This window comes from Spinacia oleracea, chromosome 5, assembly GCF_020520425.1.
Source record: "Spinacia oleracea cultivar Varoflay chromosome 5, BTI_SOV_V1, whole genome shotgun sequence".
Classification (NCBI taxonomy): domain Eukaryota; kingdom Viridiplantae; phylum Streptophyta; class Magnoliopsida; order Caryophyllales; family Amaranthaceae; genus Spinacia; species Spinacia oleracea.
Genome location: NC_079491.1, coordinates 18,233,372 through 18,254,178, shown reverse-complemented (window position 1 = coordinate 18,254,178; position 20,807 = coordinate 18,233,372). Strand labels below are relative to the sequence as shown.

General features: G+C 34.7%; 2 protein-coding genes and 2 long non-coding RNA genes across 9 annotated transcripts; 2 read left to right on the top strand and 2 right to left on the bottom strand.

The window, feature by feature from the left end:
- Positions 1–1,218: 1,218 nt before the first annotated feature.
- LOC130461933 (uncharacterized) lies at positions 1,219–6,528 on the bottom strand. Of its 3 annotated transcripts, XR_008921966.1 has the most exons (6): positions 6,426–6,495; positions 6,177–6,296; positions 2,226–2,367; positions 1,776–1,859; positions 1,448–1,507; positions 1,219–1,357 (listed from the first exon to the last, which is right to left on the bottom strand). It is a non-coding gene; the product is annotated as an uncharacterized lncRNA (long non-coding RNA). The 3 variants fall into 3 exon arrangements; XR_008921964.1 differs by having other exon boundaries at positions 6,177–6,528; XR_008921965.1 differs by lacking the exon at positions 1,776–1,859 and having other exon boundaries at positions 6,177–6,517.
- On the top strand, positions 2,976–5,503 carry LOC130461934 (uncharacterized). 3 transcript variants are annotated; one of them, XR_008921969.1, is made up of 6 exons: positions 3,022–3,097; positions 3,227–3,346; positions 4,359–4,500; positions 4,867–4,950; positions 5,219–5,278; positions 5,369–5,503. It is a non-coding gene; the product is annotated as an uncharacterized lncRNA (long non-coding RNA). The 3 variants fall into 3 exon arrangements; XR_008921967.1 differs by having other exon boundaries at positions 2,976–3,346; XR_008921968.1 differs by lacking the exon at positions 4,867–4,950 and having other exon boundaries at positions 2,996–3,346.
- Positions 6,529–7,195: 667 nt separating the features above from the next.
- LOC110787304 (ribonuclease J) lies at positions 7,196–18,414 on the top strand. Of its 2 annotated transcripts, XM_021991916.2 has the most exons (17): positions 7,196–7,548; positions 10,219–10,447; positions 10,556–10,679; positions 11,758–11,814; positions 12,054–12,245; positions 12,339–12,416; positions 13,678–13,860; positions 13,981–14,061; positions 14,443–14,508; positions 14,615–14,707; positions 14,909–15,034; positions 15,625–15,738; positions 15,868–15,963; positions 16,217–16,314; positions 16,419–16,876; positions 17,453–17,883; positions 18,061–18,414. In XM_021991916.2, exons 1-17 carry the CDS (start codon positions 7,440–7,442, stop codon positions 18,154–18,156), a joined length of 2,631 nt encoding a protein of 876 aa, XP_021847608.1. In that variant the 5' UTR covers positions 7,196–7,439; the 3' UTR covers positions 18,157–18,414. The 2 variants fall into 2 exon arrangements, with proteins under 2 accessions (XP_021847608.1, XP_021847609.1); XM_021991917.2 differs by lacking the exon at positions 7,196–7,548 and having other exon boundaries at positions 10,308–10,447; positions 10,556–10,665.
- Positions 18,415–19,210: 796 nt separating this feature from the next.
- On the bottom strand, positions 19,211–19,895 carry LOC110787270 (putative 4-hydroxy-4-methyl-2-oxoglutarate aldolase 3). The gene has a single exon (XM_021991860.2). The coding sequence runs from the start codon at positions 19,817–19,819 to the stop codon at positions 19,316–19,318; it is 504 nt and encodes a 167-aa protein (XP_021847552.1). The 5' UTR covers positions 19,820–19,895; the 3' UTR covers positions 19,211–19,315.
- Positions 19,896–20,807: the final 912 nt, after the last annotated feature.

Sequence of the window (20,807 nt, the reverse complement as noted above, 5' to 3'; positions counted from 1 at the left end):
GAATTTTTTTATACTATACAATTTATTATGTTCCATTGTTTCCAATTTATTATAACCCATCATCTCTATATTTGCCAATTTAATTGCGAAGTTTTGATATAAATTGAAGAAAAATATCCACAATATTTGAAAAGTGAGTTACCACCCCAAAGAATGGTACCTTGTATAAAGTATTAGTCGAGTACTACTCAATTTCGTCGAATAAAGTTCCTAACAATCCTAAAATTTAAATAAAAGTAATAATTGTGGTAATAGAAAAGCACAAACTATACTAATAGAATGTATTTGTTTGTTAAAAACAAACTTATTTTACAGATGTTTTTTTTTACCATTAGGATACTGCAAGTCTGCAATTAGCATAAGATTAATAGAAATATGTTCATTTTTCTCTCTCAAACACTAGCCTCCATTAGTGAATTTTGAAGGGGCTTCAATTCCATCGATTTTTATCGGTGGAAAGCCCCAATCTGTTTATTTTGTTGTTCTTTTCTTTAATTTTGTTTGTTTTTTAGGGTTTTAATAATACCTCCTCCTTATGCGAGTAACTGTTCTCCCTCGAAAGGCAGAGTTTTTCTTCTCCTTTTAGAGAGAATTTTTGTTTGGTTAGAGGATCTTAAACTTCTGGTGTACGAGGGAAGAATATTATTTAATTTCGCAGGAGAAATTGATTTAGCGATGAAGATTTGTGCGGTGTCAAAACATAGGCCAGTTCTACGTCTACCATCAATTGAATCTGATTTAATTCATTATCAAAACTATAACAGATCAAAAGACCCCCTCGTTGAAGGCTGTATCAAACAACGATGTGTTAGAAGGTATACAAGATGTTCGACGTGCGATGATCGTAGTTTGAAGAAAACGAGTTTTATTTAATTGATTCGATATGTTATGTAATTGATAGATTCAGATCTCTCTTGTAGATGTCGTATGATTTTTTATTAATGAATTGATTTCAGTTTCAAAAATAAAAAAAATAGAAATATGTTCATCAACAGTTTAGAATATATTTATGCTGGAGTATAAGTTACTAGTCTTATATGCACGCGATGCGTGCGAGATAATATCAGAACTTTATTTTATTGTAACTAATCACCAAAAATAATATGCCACAAAATTTGTTAACAAAATAATAAAAAAAAATTATACATAATTCCTATTTTTTTGGGTAAAATATATATCATTCCTATTATTACGTTGTACAAAGTAGAGAAAGAAAGCCTTTCAGAAAAAAAAAAAAGTAGAGAAAGAAAGCACTAATAACATGTTGGTCCATTTGAAGGTAAGCATCCTCCAAAGTCTTGTCTGATGGAATTAATATACATTGCTTCCTCTCATTGAAGTAGTCCCATACTTGGAACTGTTCACATTAAAAATATGAGAAATCAGACAATAGAAGAAAAACTTCTATGTTTAGAAAAGGCAAACAATCCCATAAAGCAATCCACACCTTCTCTTGTGGCAGCCCTTTAAGTGCACGCACTTTCTCATAAAGCTCAAGTATAGAAGCCTGAACACAAAGATAAATTCTTAAAATCAGAAGTAGATAATAGTTGCAAAATAAAAACAAAAAAGATATATTATGTTTTAACTGGTTAATACTTGATAGATCCAAAGAAAAGTAGAACTTATCAGAATGCAAGCAAGCAAACAGGACAAAGACATAAAGTTGCATGAAGCAGTCAAAGAAGTCCAAGATAACATCAAATGAAACATGGCAGTTTAAATTTGTGAAACTGAAATTTAAGCAACATAGTCAAGTAATAACTTCCAATTACCAAATACTCCATAAGGGCCATCAATCATGTAACCGATAATTGGGGTAAATCAATACTGAAAAGCATACCAACATTCTGAGACCACTGCAAAATGGAAATATACACCAAAATAATTATCAGTGCCAAATCCAGTTACTCCCCAAAAAGAATCAAATTCTTTTACCAATTTAAGCTACTCCTGCAGTTCTACTTCTTTGCATTTTCATCAAAGGCCATTACTCAAAACTCAAAAGATTTCCAATTATAGCATCCAGATCAGTAAAAATAATGAAAATAATAACCATAATCAGCACTACATCAAACCCCGGTTTATTGCAATGTTAAACTTGCATCCCTCGCATGTATTCACCAGCATATGAATATATTAATAAAATTAGCATGATAACACCCAAAAAATTGCAAAAATAAAACAGCACAATCAATACATATATATAGTTAATGATTTAGTACCTTCTTATTGACACTTCAGATTGACGATTGTCCCTGGAATCTGTTAGCTTTAGGGATAGAGGATAAACTTCAACGTTGAACTTTTTGTTAATAGCAACCCTAAGAAATCAGCTTCCTAGGCAGTGGAGGTCCTCCATTGTACCTAAGAAAATTTATCGTTAATCAAAGGTATTGTAGACAATGTTTCCTATTTATTTTTGGTATGAGGAAGGGAGAAAAATTTATCGTTAATCAAAGGTATTATAGACAATTAATTAACCCACAACAACCAAAATGTGGTTAAGTCATGTCAATTTCATCAATATTTAGTAACAAAATAACATTAAAAAAAATTCAGAAAAGACCTTGAACACACATAAAAAGAAAGTAGTAAACCATATTTATAAAAACCCAAAAATTCAAAAATAAATTATTTGAAAAACCCAGGAAAAAAACACCCAGAACATCCCTTAAAAATACTGGGAAAAACCCTTTTCTATGCTGGTTCAAATAGATTGGGAATTAATGATTGAAGTCATATATTATATAAATTGAAACGTTATAATTTGATTGATTTAGCATCAATATAATGATTGAATATATAAATCAATCTATATTATTTTATCACTCTGGAAAGCAAACAATATATTGAGATTTAACATATATGACTTATTAGGGATTAAAGCCCCACAATCTCTATTATATAAGCCAACAGCTGAGGGGCTTTTTCGTAACATAACTTTTCGTGTCCCTCATGTAAAATACAAAAATACCCTCAAACCATTTACTTTCAACCCTTCGGGTAAAACACTGGATTCCCTAAAATCCTTACCTCCGCCGCTTCACTCTCACACAATCACACACAGGCACACAGCTCTCTTTCTCTCTCCTAGGTAAATCACTCTCATCTTTCTCTCTCCTCCCTTCCCTCAAAGATCTCAAATATTCAATTCTCTCTCATCTTCGATCTAATTTTCTGGTAATTTATACAATCAATTCTTCTTTTCTAATTTCTTTTGCAGCAATTTTGTTACATGTCGACGGCGTAAACGGAACAAAGGGCGGCGATTATGGCGACGAGGTGTCGGCGGCTTAGGAGAGAGTGAAAGAGGAGGACCTCTGTAACACATCCTGTCATCTGGGTACCATTCAAATTATTCTTTCCAATTTTTTCTTATTGCGATTTTTGCTATCTGGGGTTTTTGTTTTGTTTTTATTGTTTATTGTTTAGCTGTGTTATTTCTTCAATATGATTTTCCCAGCAATTGTTTTTGATGGGTATTTCGCATTTGGCTCCATTTCGAATTTGATTAGGGAAAGGTGCGACAGAATTTGTATAAATAGCAATTATGTTGGTTCCATTTCAACATTTGTACGAAATAACAATGTTTTCGTTCCCTTTTGAATTTGAATTTGATTGGGAATTCGTTCCCTTTTTAAATCAATCTCAATAATATTTTTATTGGGAATTAATTTTTGATATTTTCCCAACAAGAGATATATAAGTCAATCTCAATAATATATGACGTTTCAATCATTAATTCCCTACTAATGCAATCTCAATAATAATATATGACGTTTCAATTTTTTTTCAAGGTCTTTGGCCGGCTTATCCTTAATTTGATTGTGGGGCTTTAATCCCTAATAAGTCATATATGTTAAATCTCAATATATTGTTTGCTTTCCAGAGTGATAAAATAATATAGATTGATTTATATATTCAATCATTATATTGATGCTAAATCAATCAAATTATAACGTTTCAATTTATATAATATATGACTTCAATCATTAATTCCCAATCTATTTGAACCAGCATAGAAAAGGGTTTTTCCCAGTATTTTTAAGGGATGTTCTGGGTGTTTTTTTCCTGGGTTTTTCAAATAATTTGTTTTTGAATTTTTGGGTTTTTATAAATATGGTTTACTACTTTCTTTTTATGTGTGTTCAAGGTCTTTTCTGAATTTTTTTTAATGTTATTTTGTTACTAAATATTGATGAAATTGACATGACTTAACCACATTTTGGTTGTTGTGGGTTAATTAATTGTCTATAATACCTTTGATTAACGATAAATTTTTCTCCCTTCCTCATACCAAAAATAAATAGGAAACATCGTCTACAATACCTTTGATTAACGATAAATTTTCTTAGGTACAATGGAGGACCTCCACTGCCTAGGAAGCTGATTTCTTAGGGTTGCTATTAACAAAAAGTTCAACGTTGAAGTTTATCCTCTATCCCTAAAGCTAACAGATTCCAGGGACAATCGTCAATCTGAAGTGTCAATAAGAAGGTACTAAATCATTAACTATATATATGTATTGATTGTGCTGTTTTATTTTTGCAATTTTTTGGGTGTTATCATGCTAATTTTATTAATATATTCATATGCTGGTGAATACATGCGAGGGATGCAAGTTTAACATTGCAATAAACCGGGGTTTGATGTAGTGCTGATTATGGTTATTATTTTCATTATTTTTACTGATCTGGATGCTATAATTGGAAATCTTTTGAGTTTTGAGTAATGGCCTTTGATGAAAATGCAAAGAAGTAGAACTGCAGGAGTAGCTTAAATTGGTAAAAGAATTTGATTCTTTTTGGGGAGTAACTGGATTTGGCACTGATAATTATTTTGGTGTATATTTCCATTTTGCAGTGGTCTCAGAATGTTGGTATGCTTTTCAGTATTGATTTACCCCAATTATCGGTTACATGATTGATGGCCCTTATGGAGTATTTGGTAATTGGAAGTTATTACTTGACTATGTTGCTTAAATTTCAGTTTCACAAATTTAAATTGCCATGTTTCATTTGATGTTATCTTGGACTTCTTTGACTGCTTCATGCAACTTTATGTCTTTGTCCTGTTTGCTTGCTTGCATTCTGATAAGTTCTACTTTTCTTTGGATCTATCAAGTATTAACCAGTTAAAACATAATATATCTTTTTTGTTTTTATTTTGCAACTATTATCTACTTCTGATTTTAAGAATTTATCTTTGTGTTCAGGCTTCTATACTTGAGCTTTATGAGAAAGTGCGTGCACTTAAAGGGCTGCCACAAGAGAAGGTGTGGATTGCTTTATGGGATTGTTTGCCTTTTCTAAACATAGAAGTTTTTCTTCTATTGTCTGATTTCTCATATTTTTAATGTGAACAGTTCCAAGTATGGGACTACTTCAATGAGAGGAAGCAATGTATATTAATTCCATCAGACAAGACTTTGGAGGATGCTTACCTTCAAATGGACCAACATGTTATTAGTGCTTTCTTTCTCTACTTTTTTTTTCTTTTCTGAAAGGCTTTCTTTCTCTACTTTGTACAACGTAATAATAGGAATGATATATATTTTACCCAAAAAAATAGGAATTATGTATAATTTTTTTTTTTATTTTGTTAACAAATTTTGTGGCATATTATTTTTGGTGATTAGTTACAATAAAATAAAGTTCTGATATTATCTCGCACGCATCGCGTGCATATAAGACTAGTCAAATTAAGGATAAGCCAAAGACCTTGAAAAAAATTGAAACGTCATATATTATTATTGAGATTGCATTAGTAGGGAATTAATGATTGAAACGTCATATATTATTGAGATTGACTTATATATCTCTTGTTGGGAAAATATCAAAAATTAATTCCCAATAAAAATATTATTGAGATTGATTTAAAAAGGGAACGAATTCCCAATCAAATTCAAATTCAAAAGGGAACGAAAACATTGTTATTTCGTACAAATGTTGAAATGGAACCAACATAATTGCTATTTATACAAATTCTGTCGCACCTTTCCCTAATCAGATTCGAAATGGAGCCAAATGCGAAATACCCATCAAAAACAATTGCTGGGAAAATCATATGGAAGAAATAACACAGCTAAACAATAAACAATAAAAACAAAACAAAAACCCCAGATAGCAAAAATCGCAATAAGAAAAAATTGGAAAGAATAATTTGAATGGTACCCAGATGACAGGATGTGTTACAGAGGTCCTCCTCTTTCACTCTCTCCTAAGCCGCCGACACCTCGTCGCCATAATCGCCGCCCTTTGTTCCGTTTACGCCGTCGACATGTAACAAAATTGCTGCAAAAGAAATTAGAAAAGAAGAATTGATTGTATAAATTACCAGAAAATTAGATCGAAGATGAGAGAGAATTGAATATTTGAGATCTTTGAGGGAAGGGAGGAGAGAGAAAGATGAGAGTGATTTACCTAGGAGAGAGAAAGAGAGCTGTGTGCCTGTGTGTGATTGTGTGAGAGTGAAGCGGCGGAGGTAAGGATTTTAGGGAATCCAGTGTTTTACCCGAAGGGTTGAAAGTAAATGGTTTGAGGGTATTTTTGTATTTTACATGAGGGACACGAAAAGTTATGTTACGAAAAAGCCCCTCAGCTGTTGGCTTATATAATAGAGATACAATATATTAGTACAAAATCTTGTATCGCACGGGCTTAAAACTAGTTATTATTATGCAGCATATATTTTCTCATAATCTATAAACACATATTTTTTCAATATATAAACAATATATAAAAAAGGATAAAAATAAAGTATTAAAATATAGTAGAGATTTTTTTTAAGAAAAAGGTTTGCGGCGGAATTTTTTTTATATTCATGTTGTTTGTACAACCGGATATGTGCAAGAAATTTTGAAGCAAAAAATGATTATTTTTTATCACTATACATACTCTAAACTTTTAAGCATTTTGAGTTAAATTTTAGATAAATTTTACATATATCGGTTTAACTTTTACACATTTTGAATTAACTTTTATTTTTACAATATTTATTATACAATAACTCTAAACAAAAAATTGTGTTACCTAAATATCAATTTTTTTTTGTAAATTTACTAATGTAAAATTGAAACTGGTTAGTGTATTAGAGACCGCGCATATGACAGAAAAAAATTGAGAAACATGATTAAACATTATTGAACGGAGAAGTATTAGCTAACTCATACTCTAAACTCTTGGCCTTTGTCCACCATCTCTGTCTAAACTCAACTTCAAAATGAAACAATAGCTTGAAGCCTTAAACGATAAGAGAGATATTTTCACCCCTCTTTGAAATATCATCCTTTCCCAAACGCCTCCTTCCTTCATTCTTCAACTCCTTTTTCTCTCTCCTCCAAGCCCTCATTCTCACTACATAACTTCCATTTTTAAGGTCTTCCATGGTCTTCCATTGAAGATAAACCTCTAATCCCAGAGCTTAGTTTATTAACAATGGCGGCTTTTACTGCCGTGTCTATTTGTCCTTGTAGTCCCTCTTATCGTCCTAACCATTTGAAAAACCGCTACGTTTCCTGCTCTGTTGTCCCCCCTCGTAATTTAAGTATGTTTTCTTTACTATATTATCAAATTATTAATTTATAATGCTTTGTTTGGTGTTGGTTGCTTTCATAATGCTCATTTTGTTTCGAATTCAATTTAACTATTTGGGATTTGGGTATTCTTGTTTGGGAATTTGTGCAAATGGGTTGAATTTGGTTTCTTTTGTTAGCTCTTCTTGTATATTTTGGGGCAATTTGTGTTGCATTTGCTTGTTGTGTAACTGAGGAACTGGTGTCGTATGTTAGGGATTTTGGATTTGTATGTGGAGTGCTCATTTAAACTTAATTTCTATATAGAGTGTTAAGTTTAGGTTGCTAACAACTTCACGGCTCGTTTGGTAGATGGTAATAGACAGGCTGCTAGTGGTTGTGAGTTTATATGTAGTTTATTAAGGTTATTCCCATGTTGATGAACATGGTAATGTTTGTCCACCCTCAAATATCTATTTATATTCATGATTTTTTGTTACCACATAACATACATACTTTAGAGTGGTAATATACGGTAATGAAAATTTATGAAGAGAACACAAGTTTTGGGTGTTATTGCTTTACAATGGACAACTGTGTGTGATTTTTTGTTACAAAGTGCATATAAACTCATTACCATTACCACTACCACTTGTTTATTACCATCTCCCAAATGGGCTTTCAGTGATATGCAAAATTCTTTAGAGGAGGTTGGTATAGCGAGGATGTAAGATAGAGGGTGTCCTAAGAGGTGATTGTTGAGGTCAGAAGTTTCCTTGGAGATTGTTGCTGAACCCTGTCATCGATGCAGTATTCGAATAATGTTGGTGTACACTAAGTTGAAACGTGTTTTTTGGAAGTTTGGATGGGAACTTGTAGGCTAGAATGATGAACAGAGGGAACTTCACTTACCCTCAAGATTTATGGAGTGGTCTATAAACTTACAGCAGGCATATTCCCTTGCATTTTAGATTGCTTTTCCTAGTTGAGACTAAATGCTTGATTCTCAAAGATATTAAAATAAAGCACAAGCAGAAAAGTTTGGGAACTTTGCAGGTACTTGCTTCCAGGGTGCAGGTTAAGTGTCTGATTTTTAGAGCTGTATACAAAAGCGTAGGTGTTATCTTATGGCTAGTGTTGTACCCATTTAACTATTCCACATAGAAGATAGGACTTGGGTTGGTCCCAAGTATTTAGCAGAATGATATTGAGTACAAAAGCTAAAGGACTGCATCCTTTAATTCCATTCCCCGCATACACTACGCTTTCCTCAAGGATGAGTGGATCCGTGCAGTCCCTGGCTTCTACAAAAAGTGAATCCACTTATTATTTCATAAGTGGAGGCACTTGTGAGCTTGGCTGCTTGTGATAATGGGGCTTTATAGGCATGAAACTGCAATCATCTTGTATTTTCGTGTCATATAAGTTGGTGCTAGCTGTGTCCAAGCCTATAAGTCGTTTGCTCTGTGAAGATGAAGAAAGGAATATAACCAAACTACTGTAGTGACTTGGGTTGCTTGAGTGGTATGTTAAGGGCAACTGGCAGACAATTCAAGAGACCAAGATCAGCCACCACTGAGGCTTTGCCTCAGGACCTTCTGAGTGTGAGACTCTAGGGATGTGTTTTGTTCTTGTGCTGCATGTATTGTATAATTTCAAAAGGCCCCGAGGGATTTATATGCATATGTGGGACAAAAATGAAGTTGGTCAACATTTGCCTCAAGGATTTTCTAACTTCTAAAACTGGAGGTAGTAGAAAAGGATTCTATCACAAGAATAGAAGATATTAATGTATAGAGATACTCAATTTCTGCTATGTTAGGTTACCCTCGAATTTCCAGTGGAACTATTACCTTGCACCTATTAGTTGTAGTTTAAAGAAAAATAAGTTTTTTTTCTACCTAATATACATTTGTCAAGAATCTGTGGCACTGCTGCATTAAACATAGATACAATAACTAACTATTAAGCTGCCAACACAATGGAGTGTCAAGCATTTCACTTATATCGGAACATCTTGATAAAAGAGGTTCTACAAACATGTACACATTTGTTTGAGCGACAGGGAATTTATGTGACTTATGAAGATGACAGGCTTTCCATGTTTCAGCTATCTTTTATTTTATGCAGTTGGGCTTCTTCACATTATACTGCATATTCGACTTTCTGGTGTTAATCTGTTAAATGTATTGGATTTGATTCATGCCATTTAGTTGTTACCATGAGTGTGCATTTATTAGTTGATCTACTGTTTTCAGTAAATAGCCATGTTGCTCTACGCCTCTACCGTTACAAGAAGCATAGTACCCTCCATCTTTTTAGTTGCAACGTTTCTCTTTTCACGATTGCCAATGCATAATTTCAATCATTAATATCTTTAATCGTCAATAAGTAAAAGTTATAAGAAGTTGATATCTTGAAAGTACACATTGAGACGAATATAACATGATCCCACATGACTATATTTTTCCTTAAGTATAAATCGCCAAAGATGGTCAAAGTAGAGTATGTGAATAGTGCAAAGGTCAAAATGTTGCAACTAAAAATCCCGGAGGAGTATGTAAATCCATGTTTGATCTGTCACCTACTGAGTTTCTTGTTGCACCTGTCAGGTTCTTGAAATTTTAGTTTCTACGTTAGACATTGGCCATTTGCCAACATCATTTCCGCCAAAGTATTTATTTTTGTTGCTCTAATTTCAGGTTCAAATGCGACAACAGTACCGCGTAAAAGACATGTAAGACTTGAAGGTCCTAGAAAAAGTATGGAAGATTCCGTAAAGCGAAAAATGGAGCAATTCTTTGAAGGTCCCACTGGTCCACCTCTACGTGTTCTGCCAATTGGTGGTTTGGGTGAAATTGGGATGAACTGCATGCTTGTCGGCAATTATGATCGTTATATTCTGATTGATGCAGGAATTATGTTTCCAGAGTAAGTCTCTATGCACCACTTTTACAGACCAATTCCTTCTGCCCTTGTAAATAAGGGAACTAATTAAAGGGATAATTTAGTGTCCCTGACCTTATTTTCTTAATGCAGCTTTGATGAGTTTGGTGTTCAAAAGATTATACCGGATACCACTTTCATAAAAAGATGGAGCCACAAAATTGAAGCTGTAATTATTACACATGGGCATGAAGATCACATTGGTGCGTTGCCTTGGGTAAATTTTCTTTCTTTCTGTTGCTTGAAGTTGATTATACTTATATTTTGCTGTCAAATTAAGTAATGGCCTGGAAGCTTGGACCATCAAGTCGCATACCAAAGAGTTGTTATTACACTGGCTTCTGCTCCTCTTAGTGCTATGCAGTTTCATACTTTCATTTATGCAGTTATTTGGCTTTTTTTATTCGTGAAATGCTAGTTCACGCTGAAATTTGCAAGTTTGAGTCTTTCTGATTAACTTTGAGTGTGATTTTATAGTTATGTATATTGGAAGGCTATGAGAGATATTTTGAAAGATTTTATAATATAGTGTTCCAATTTTGTTTCGCACTTGACATGCAATGCACATCCTACATTCACAGAGAAAAAGAAGGATCTTCTATCACGTGGGATGTTGTTAGATTCGTCTCGATGTAATTTTCCAATATCTAATTATCGAAACTAAAAGTATTTGGTAATCAGTAAATGGTACTCTGTAATAAGTTCTGATTTGGTCTGTATTTTTGTGGTATGGTGATCTGGTCAATTCTGACAAGAATAAGTAAATAATTCCTAAAACAAGGTGAAGAGAACAAAGCCTAAGTTGAGAAATTTATTCTATACACAAGGAAAGTTGATAATTAAAATAATTAAAATAATCAGTATGAACCTATGGTAATACTCCCTCTGTTTTTTATTTTTATTTTTTATGTACCCACTTTCCAAAAAGGGGTGTTTTTATTTTTGTTCTACCCGCTTCTACTTAATTCCACCTTTGGCAAACACATTTTACCATCATACTCCTTTTACCCACAATATTTATACCTTTCCATTATCAGTTTCCTACTTTATCCACTTTTTTCTTACACCCACCCACCATATTACTATCTTTCTCTTTCTTTATCCACATTTTTCTTACACCCACCCACTTCTCCTAGAAACAAGAGTCTACAGTAAATGGGTACCTTAAAAAAAAAGAGGGAGTGTATATATTTTTACAAGTTTTAGTCAAAGTCGGTAAAATAAGGTCAAACTCTACAATTCTAGGACGGAGTATTATTTTGTTGTATACTGACCAGATAATTTCTTGTTCACAGGTCATCCCTGCCCTGGATCCAAACACACCAATATTTGCATCCTCTTTCACCATGGAGGTATTTGATGTTACAAATTTCTACCTTAAGAAGTATTGCTTAAAGTGCCTTTCCCCTTATTTTAGTCTATATTTTTCTGAAGCTCCTTCTAGTCTACATTTTCTATTTGTTTCAGAGTTTTCCTGTCAACGATGAAGATTTGTACTGTGAAGACAGCTTTACATTTAGATATTGAATTTGTGCAGACTATATAATTTAAAGAATTCTACAAACTCACTTCCTTATCTATTCTTGAGCAGCTCATAAAGAAGCGTCTGAAAGAGTTTGGAATCTTTGTCCCATCTAGACTAAAGATGTTTAAAACCAAAAGGAGGTTTACAGCAGGGCCATTTGAAATAGAACCCATCAGGGTTACTCATTCAATACCTGATTGCTGTGGATTAGTTATGCGCTGTAGTGATGGTACAATTTTCCACACTGGTGATTGGAAGGTATCGTGCTCTAATGGATATGTCAGCTGTACTAATTGTTTCAAAGGGTAATGATATGTACTCTAAGCTTCATAAGAACGGTTTACTGTGCAGATTGATGAGAAACCCGTGGATGGTAAAGTTTTTGATCGTGTTGCATTGGAGGAGCTTGCAAAGGAAGGAGTTACATTAGTAAGTTTCTACAATACATGACTAGCCTTCCAATTTATTGCTTGTTAGTTACTTTGTTCCAGTTGGCTGAATAAGATTTAATTTCAGAGAGTGAGCCAACAAAGATAATGGCTATATGCGGCTTCTTATGTGGGATTTAATGTGCATCCATGTGACACGTTTCTTTGATTTTGGATAATGAGGTCGGCATTCTAGCTTTGTTACAGAGATTGCACATTGCTACTTGCAAATTGCAAGTTGCAACTGTCAAGTCTTCAGTTCTGTTTAAATAAGGATCTGATGTGTACTAACTACTAAGGCTGAATAGGGTCTGTAGCTTGCTTGCCCGATTTCCTCTTCATTTGCCAGAGCTTTTTTCTCGTTCCAAAAGCTCCAAGAGCTTTAGTGAGTCAACTTCCAAAATCTTATAATAAGCGAGTTCCTAGGTAGCTTGGCTTCTTCGACTATGTTCCTTTAGCTCTAGCAAAGTTTTCTACCATTACCAACGTAATAAGAGGTCCTCTTAAAGGTGGAGTCTACACGGACAACAGGAGATGTGGGCACTAATTGTACTTGTCCTTTTTGCCTTTGATTTTATGGACCGCTTTGTCTGTTATTTTTCTGGCCCAAAGGGAGAATGGTCCAGTGCTTAGTGATGAGCATAGAAGTGCTGGAAGAAAATAATTTGTAACAATTATGCTCCTCCAAAGGCCGGGCAAATAAATTTTTGTATTTCTATAGGCATTTCTCTTTCCTAACCGAAAGCTTCTAATACGCAGATCTTAAGACTCCACTCAAGCAGATTAATAATCCCATTATAAGATCTGTTTTAACCACCTTATTGTGTGTGCACTGTCATGGTTTGTGTATTATGACTTAGCATGTCCAATGCAAGATGAAAGTATTGGTCGTGACGTAGTTGTGATGTAATTTTCCGCTGTTTATATGTGGAGTAAGTTGATGTAGTGATCTAGGTCCTAGACAGTGAAAGGCTGGCAGTGATTTGATTGAATTGTTATACGAAGTAACTTTTTGGCTACTGTTTGTCATACTGATGTTGTGGTAGACTGGTAGTCTGCTCATCAGCTGTTTGCAGAATTTTGTTGTATATAATGTGTTAACATAATAGCAGTTGTTCCAAATGTTTTGGAGGGGGAACACTGGGAGTTTTTCTTATTTATGTTTATGTATATGATCAGTTATGGGATCTCTCTTTATATTTGTGTTTATCAATATAGTTTGTTCAAACTGGAAGTATCAACAAATCAATTTTCCATTGTAGATGATGAGCGATTCAACCAACATTATGTCACCTGGGAGGACTATAAGTGAAAGTGTTGTGGCAGACTCACTGCTAAGGCATATCTCAACTGCGAAAGGAAGAGTTATTACTACTCAATTTGCATCTAATATACATCGCCTTGGAAGTGTTAAAGCAGCAGCAGATGCCACAGGTCGAAAGTTGGTATGCATCTTTCATAGTTCTTATGGTACACTTGATGGTCTCTTTTGTATAGTTAGCAACCTAAAAAACTTTCAAGTCATACATGTAACGGGCCTATAACATTATTTGATGTCCTGCTAGGTTTTTGTCGGGATGTCCTTGAGAACATATTTGGACGCTGCTTGGAAGGATGGGAAGGCACCTATTGATCCCTCTACTCTGGTAAAATGCATAAAAGTTATTTTATTATATGATTTTATTAATGTTTTTAACTAAATTTAACAATAACTGAGAAGCTCAGTGCTCTTCAAAGTTTAAACCCTATCCACCACCACAGTACCAGACACGCACACATAGGAAATGAATGTTAATTATGCTGCATGACCTAAGTATAGCTGGTAGCTTGCACTGGATCCATCATTCCATTGAATTAGGATTGGAACTTTTCCATAGTGGTGGTTAAATACTATTGCTTTATAGCTAATGTAGTGTTGTCATATGCAAATATACTTTTTCTCTTGATAGGCTCTTTTATCTGTCACTGAATCTTTTAGAGATAATGCCTACCAAGTTGTTTATGCCTTGTGCTCTAATTCTTATCAGGTTAAGGTGGAAGATATTGATGGCTATGCTCCAAAAGATTTGTTGATTGTAACAACAGGCTCTCAAGTAAGTTATACATTTTTTCCAGCTTCTGCCATTATGCATCTTGGCAGTTCCATTGTAGTTCATCATTCATTCTTCTAGCTTATGACAAAGTATATTGTTGTGTCAGGCAGAGCCACGTGCTGCCCTTAATCTTGCATCGTTTGGGAGCAGTCATTCCCTCAAGTTGAATAAAGAAGATGTTATATTATACTCTGCCAAGGTAATTATTGGGAAAATATTTGGTGAGGATGACAATGCATTTCAGGTTATCTTGTAAAAGCTATCCATATAATCGTGTGTTCGTCTTCATTATTTCTAATTTGAAGCATTTTTCTTAAAGAACACTAATAAATTGATTAGAAAATAATTGAGGTTTTAGTATTATGTGTAAGTCAGCTTACTCTATTCCTATGACATACAGGTCATACCTGGAAATGAAAGTCGGGTGATGAAAATGTTCAATCGCATTTCAGAACTTGGATCGAATTTAGTCATGGGTAAAAACGAGATGCTACACACTTCTGGTCATGCATATCGTGAGGAATTGGTAATATTCTATGGATCTCCATATTTTGTTTTCAACTTCCGTAAGAATCTCAATGCCTTTACAAATAACTTGAGATTTTGGCACTTTATAATTGGGAAACATGAATGGTAGTAATTTGATCTTTTGGCTAATCGATTCTACTCCCTTTGTCCCCGTTTGTTTCTCTGATTGGAGTTCGGTTACATTTTTTAAATTTTGGTTTGGTGGAATTGATGAAAGCGTGGGACCAAATGTAGTGAGTTTGAGATCAAGTGTTGGTTCCCCGTGGTCATTTTTAGTATGGGCAATCTTTTGGGGACAAACTGAAGGGGGTGGTAGGAGTATATTGCAAAATTGCATTTATCTATGCGTGAACTATTGAAATCCCAACTTCTGAGTACTGTTGTAAGTTTAATCGGATTAGAAAGCTTAGAGATGGTATTTAGGTGGCTTATTTTTTGGTTTGTCAAAATTTAACGACGTCAGTGAATGCATTGCGCGATCTAGTTCCAGAAAAAGCTATTTTGCTATAAGATACTGTTTTCCCTGTTTTTGTCATATTCCGATTTAGCGCCTACTATGTTTAAAGAAGTTAAATACTGCTTTTCTAGGAGGAAGCACTGAAGATTGTCAAGCCACAACATTTTCTTCCGATTCATGGAGAGCTGTTGTTCCTTAAAGAACACGAACTGCTTGGAAGATCAACTGGCGTTCAACACACTACTGTAAGTTTTGGATCTCTCTGACATGATTATCATTATACCATACTACAGTGCATTAGCTTTAATGACTTGTGTCAGACAGTCAATTCATCATTTGTCAATATCCTAGATTTTACCCGACATATTTTGCAGGTGATAAAGAACGGAGAGATGCTTGGAGTGTCTCATCTGAGGAATAGGAGAGTTTTATCAAATGGGTTTGTTTCTCTTGGCAAAGAAAATTTACAGGTAACCGATTCTGTAGCCTGTAGGGATTGTTCTTAGGTCCAGTTGGAGGATCGACTTATTGTATTCTCTCATCAACTTCATGTGTAGTCTGGTGAAGTGTCCAGTTTTAGGTATTAAGGTTTGATTTCTTGTGCCAGCTGTCATGTGTTAGTGAGGGTCCAGAGGGAGAATGTTGATTAGGTTCGCCTGTGTAACCAGCTTGCCATTGCTAGTTTTTGTTTTTTGAAACTTACAGGGTGTTTTGTAATCACAGTTGATGTATAATGATGGTGACAAAGCATTTGGCACATCTGCTGAACTTTGTGTTGATGAAAGAATTAAAATTGCTACAGATGGCATAATAGTGATCAGGTAGGATGGAAACAAGATAAAAGAGACTAGTACTACTTTATCGTGCTTTTATAAGTTTATACAATAACACCACCTAACTATATTCATTTATCTATATGGTGAAGTATGGAAGTTTTACGTCCTCATGCTGCAGAGGGTTCTACAGAGAATTGTTTGAAAGGGAAAATAAGAATAACAACACGGTGCTTATGGCTAGATAAAGGAAAGCTTTTAGATGCACTGTACAAAGCTGCACATGCTGCATTGTCTAGCTGTCCTGTAAAGTGTCCTCTGTCACATATAGAGCGGACAGTTTCTGAGGTGTTAAGAAAAGTGGTGAGAAAGTACAGTGGAAAAAGACCTGAAGTAATTGCAGTTGCCACAGAAAATCCAGTAGCAGTTCTTTCTGATGAAGTCAATGAACGGCTATCTGGAAAGTCAAAGACTGGCTTCAGTCTATCGGGATTGCAAAAGGCATTTGATGGACAGCAGCAAAAGAAAAATTCTGGAAGAGTACAAGACGTGGAAGACGAACGTCCTGTCTCTGTAGCTAGCAGTAGCACCTCACATCTGGAGTCTGAAGGTTTGTCCTCTTCCCTTTTGTATCTCTGTCACACATGCATACCTTAACAGTTGTTCTGATGTTGTAAACTCCTGGACTTAGTTGAGCTGGTTTTCTGTGTTCCCCGTCGTTTCTAAAGTTTCTATGATGTGTCCTCTGCATAACAGAAATCTCAGTTTTGTCTGCACCTGTATGTTAAGGACTAATACTTGCATGAACTTGACAGAAAATTATGCTGGACATTAGGCTACATTTAGTCTCGGTGGTCAAACATTACCAACTTTGACAACTGATTTGTCAAGATATATTGAGTTGCAATGTGAAATTTTCTTTCTACCTCTCTGTTTAACTGTACTTTCACAGAAGTATGTTGTTAAATTACTGCTTACTTAATGCAATAGACATAATAGTTAAAGTTGACTAGCTTTTATCGTAAAAGTTAACGTGGTCCATTAATTTGAGGTAGAGGGACATGCAAGTTTTAAGCTGTTAGCAGAATTCAAGCTTTCTAAATTTCTGAACTGAAATGACATGGATTAAGGCCTTTGTCAAAAGCTCTATCGATTTCCTTACCCTTTTTAATCTTATTGGATGCAGATGGTAGTGAATTCGATAGACTCCTTAGCAAGGTTGATGATGCTACTTCTACTTCTAGTTCTAATGTAGAAGCAGGCTCTACTACCGAATCTGAAGATTCCGATGGTTTGCTAGAAAAAAATGGTGAAGTTTCTAGTTTGGTGGAGGAATCTATAGACAGAAGCGGACCTGTGGAAATTAACGAAGAGGAACCTGATGAGACAGTAAATCGATCCTCAAAGCGTTCAAAGGCAACAATACGGAATAAATGGAAGCCTGAAGAGGTTAAAAAGTTGATAATGCTGCGCGGAGATTTGCATGAAAGATTCCAGGTTGTAAAAGGACGTATGGCACTTTGGGAAGAGATATCATCAAGTCTTGTGGCTGATGGCTTCAATCGGACACCTGGACAATGCAAATCCTTGTGGGCTTCTCTGGTCCAAAAATACGAGGTTACTTCTTACTTCTTCCACATCTATCCATCAAGACTTTGTCATTAAGTAAATGATAAACATTACCATGAGTTTGTTAATGTGAAAACAAGGAATTAAGGACCCTTTCTTTACTTATCAGATGTTATAATGTATGTTATCACTGAATGATTGTGGTTACTGATTTTCCTGTTGCAGGAAAGCAAAAGTGATGAGAAGAGCCAGAAAAGTTGGCCATACTATACTAAAATGGATAAAATATTATCTAATTTGGGGGAAGTGGTGAACTCGTGAATCAAGCATTTCCCATAGCAAGATTGCTTTTTGATGGATCTCCAATTTATCAGTTATGAAGATTTTACCATTCTGATGATGGATTTTGAAGACGCGTGCTGCAGACTGCAATCATGGATACCACGATGGCTGAAGCAGAAAGGGTGGATTTCTTATATCTGTCTATTAGTGGCTTAAATTTTTGTACAGGAATCAAGAACAAGATGAAAAATTGATCAATTTTTGACACAAGTACTAGTGTATTAGCTTCTTATATCATTTTCAGGGTCACTGGTTTCGTCCTTGTTCCAGATCATTTGCAGAACATTTGAAATGCTATCTCCAATTTTTTTTTTTTTTTAACAACATAAATAGTAATACTACAAATAAGCTAAAACAAATCCTCCATAATTTTTCATCCATTTAATAATTTTAGGTGGATCGGTTCCATTTAGTATTGCTATCCCTAGCTACTTCACCGTGCTGTAGCCTACTAGGGCGTTGGTTCGACTCCCCCAACGATCATATATTGTCGGAGCATTTGGTAATATTAATCCAACCTTTGGTCGATTTTCTTTTATTGATCCCACCTACAACATATTTTTTAATAATTCCACCTTTACTACCGACAACTTTTATTGGGCTTAAGTGACCGGTAACAGGTTAAAAAGTCAACGAGATGATGATGAAATTAAAGTCAACGAGATGATGAGTGAATATATCGAGAGAGAGTACTGCCACGTAAGGACATATTACCACCTACAACAGGTTTATGATCTATTGGGCCCCATAAAAGTCGTTTGGTAGTAAAAGTGAGATTATTAAAAAATATGTCGTAGGTGGGCTTAATAAAAGAAAATCGGCTAAAGGTTGAATTAATATTACCAAAATTTCCTATATTGTCAAGAACTTAAAACTTATATATTTTCAGAAATATATGATGGTCTAATTTGGCATCTATTTTATTAGTTGTTTCTGTCACATTGTCAATTACAATGTGTTAACTGTTTAGTAACTTGACACTAATGACTAAAAATTAGCTAAGGGCCGCAGAAGAACCATTTAAAATAACAAATTCGGAAAATAGGAATTTATTGCAAAAGCAACACAAAACAACTCCGGCGAGATAGATTTCTTATACAACAGTTGCACTAAGTTATCAGAAGTAACTAAAAAACGCTTAAGAAGTGGCAGAGAGTTGATGCTTGGAGATCAAAATACCATCATTATCAGCCCACAACCAATCACCATCATTAATCAAAGATCCAGCAAAATTAACAGAAACATGTTTATCTCCTAAACCCTTCTTTTTAGACTTAACTGGATTAGTCCCTAAAGCCCAAACTCCAATATCACAACCATTAATCTCATCCACATCTCTTACACATCCATTCACAACTATTCCAGCCCAACCATTATCATGGGCTATCTGGCCCAAATTCCCACCCAAAAGAGCACACCTTATGCTTCCTCCACCATCCACCACCAAGACCTTTCCTTGGTGGTCTTTGGACTCCAATAAAGCCCGGACCAAAACGTTGTCCTCGAAAACCTTCACCGTAACGACAGGCCCGCTAAAGGCCTGTCGTCGGCCGTAAGGTTTGAACAGAGGGAGTAACACTTTTAGTTCTCCTGTTGAGAGGAGGCTTGAGTTTGCATCACAAATGTCTGAAGTTGCTACCATAGTTTTTAGACTGTTTTGAGTTGTTTTTTGAATTGGTTGTAATAGAGACGTACTAGTATTGTATTGTATTGTATTGTATAGTGGATTATTTTGATAGGAAAAGAAGACTTTGCACCACACAATTAGAGTCAGGACAAAGAGCGATGTTAACATGAGTTGTGCCTAATTTGCAACTTGCAAGGTGGCCATATAGTGTTTATTTTATTTTATTTTATCCATGACTGGATCTACTCTTGCATAAAATAGGTAACAATTAACAACACCTAATTATTTAGGCCATGTTTGGCGATTTACTTGTAACTGTTACTTCGTATTTGTTTATATTAACTGCTTTAATTACATGGTTGAATCAACTCGAAGTGTAAAATATTTTGTTAGTTTTTTAGTTGTTTAACGGTAAAATGATTGACATTAACATAAAATGATGTACGTAGTAGGTTGGTAAGGGTTGTACTTTAGACAGTATTAGGACAAAGTTGTCACCCACTTCTTCAAACTTCTAATGCTAACAACTCCTATGTTCATCTTTTCAAATTTAGTTTCTTCATCCCGAATTTCCCCTTCCAAACCTTACCTAACCAAACACGTTCACTAGCCTTTTGAAATGATCAAATATCTAATTCGCCTCACAAAGCTTTTTTTTCCCTCCAAACACCCCATTAACTTTATCCTAAATTATTGTATATGCAGCTCCTCTAGTTTTTTGTTTTTTGTTTTTTTTCATAATTGATTTTATCATGTATCTTATTCGACATCTTAATTGAATTGGTACAAAATACATAGACGATGGTGTTTGATTAGGAGAAATTTGGGGGAAAAATTAGATTAGAGAGGCTTGCTTATCTCAAACTTATAATGCGAGTGTTTGGTTCACCTCGACACCTCTAGTTAGACTTGACAAAACTGACTTGTACCTGATTATCAAACCCGAGAACCGAACTTTATCCAAAACCACTTGAGTCGAAATGCATTCGACCGGAAAAAAAAC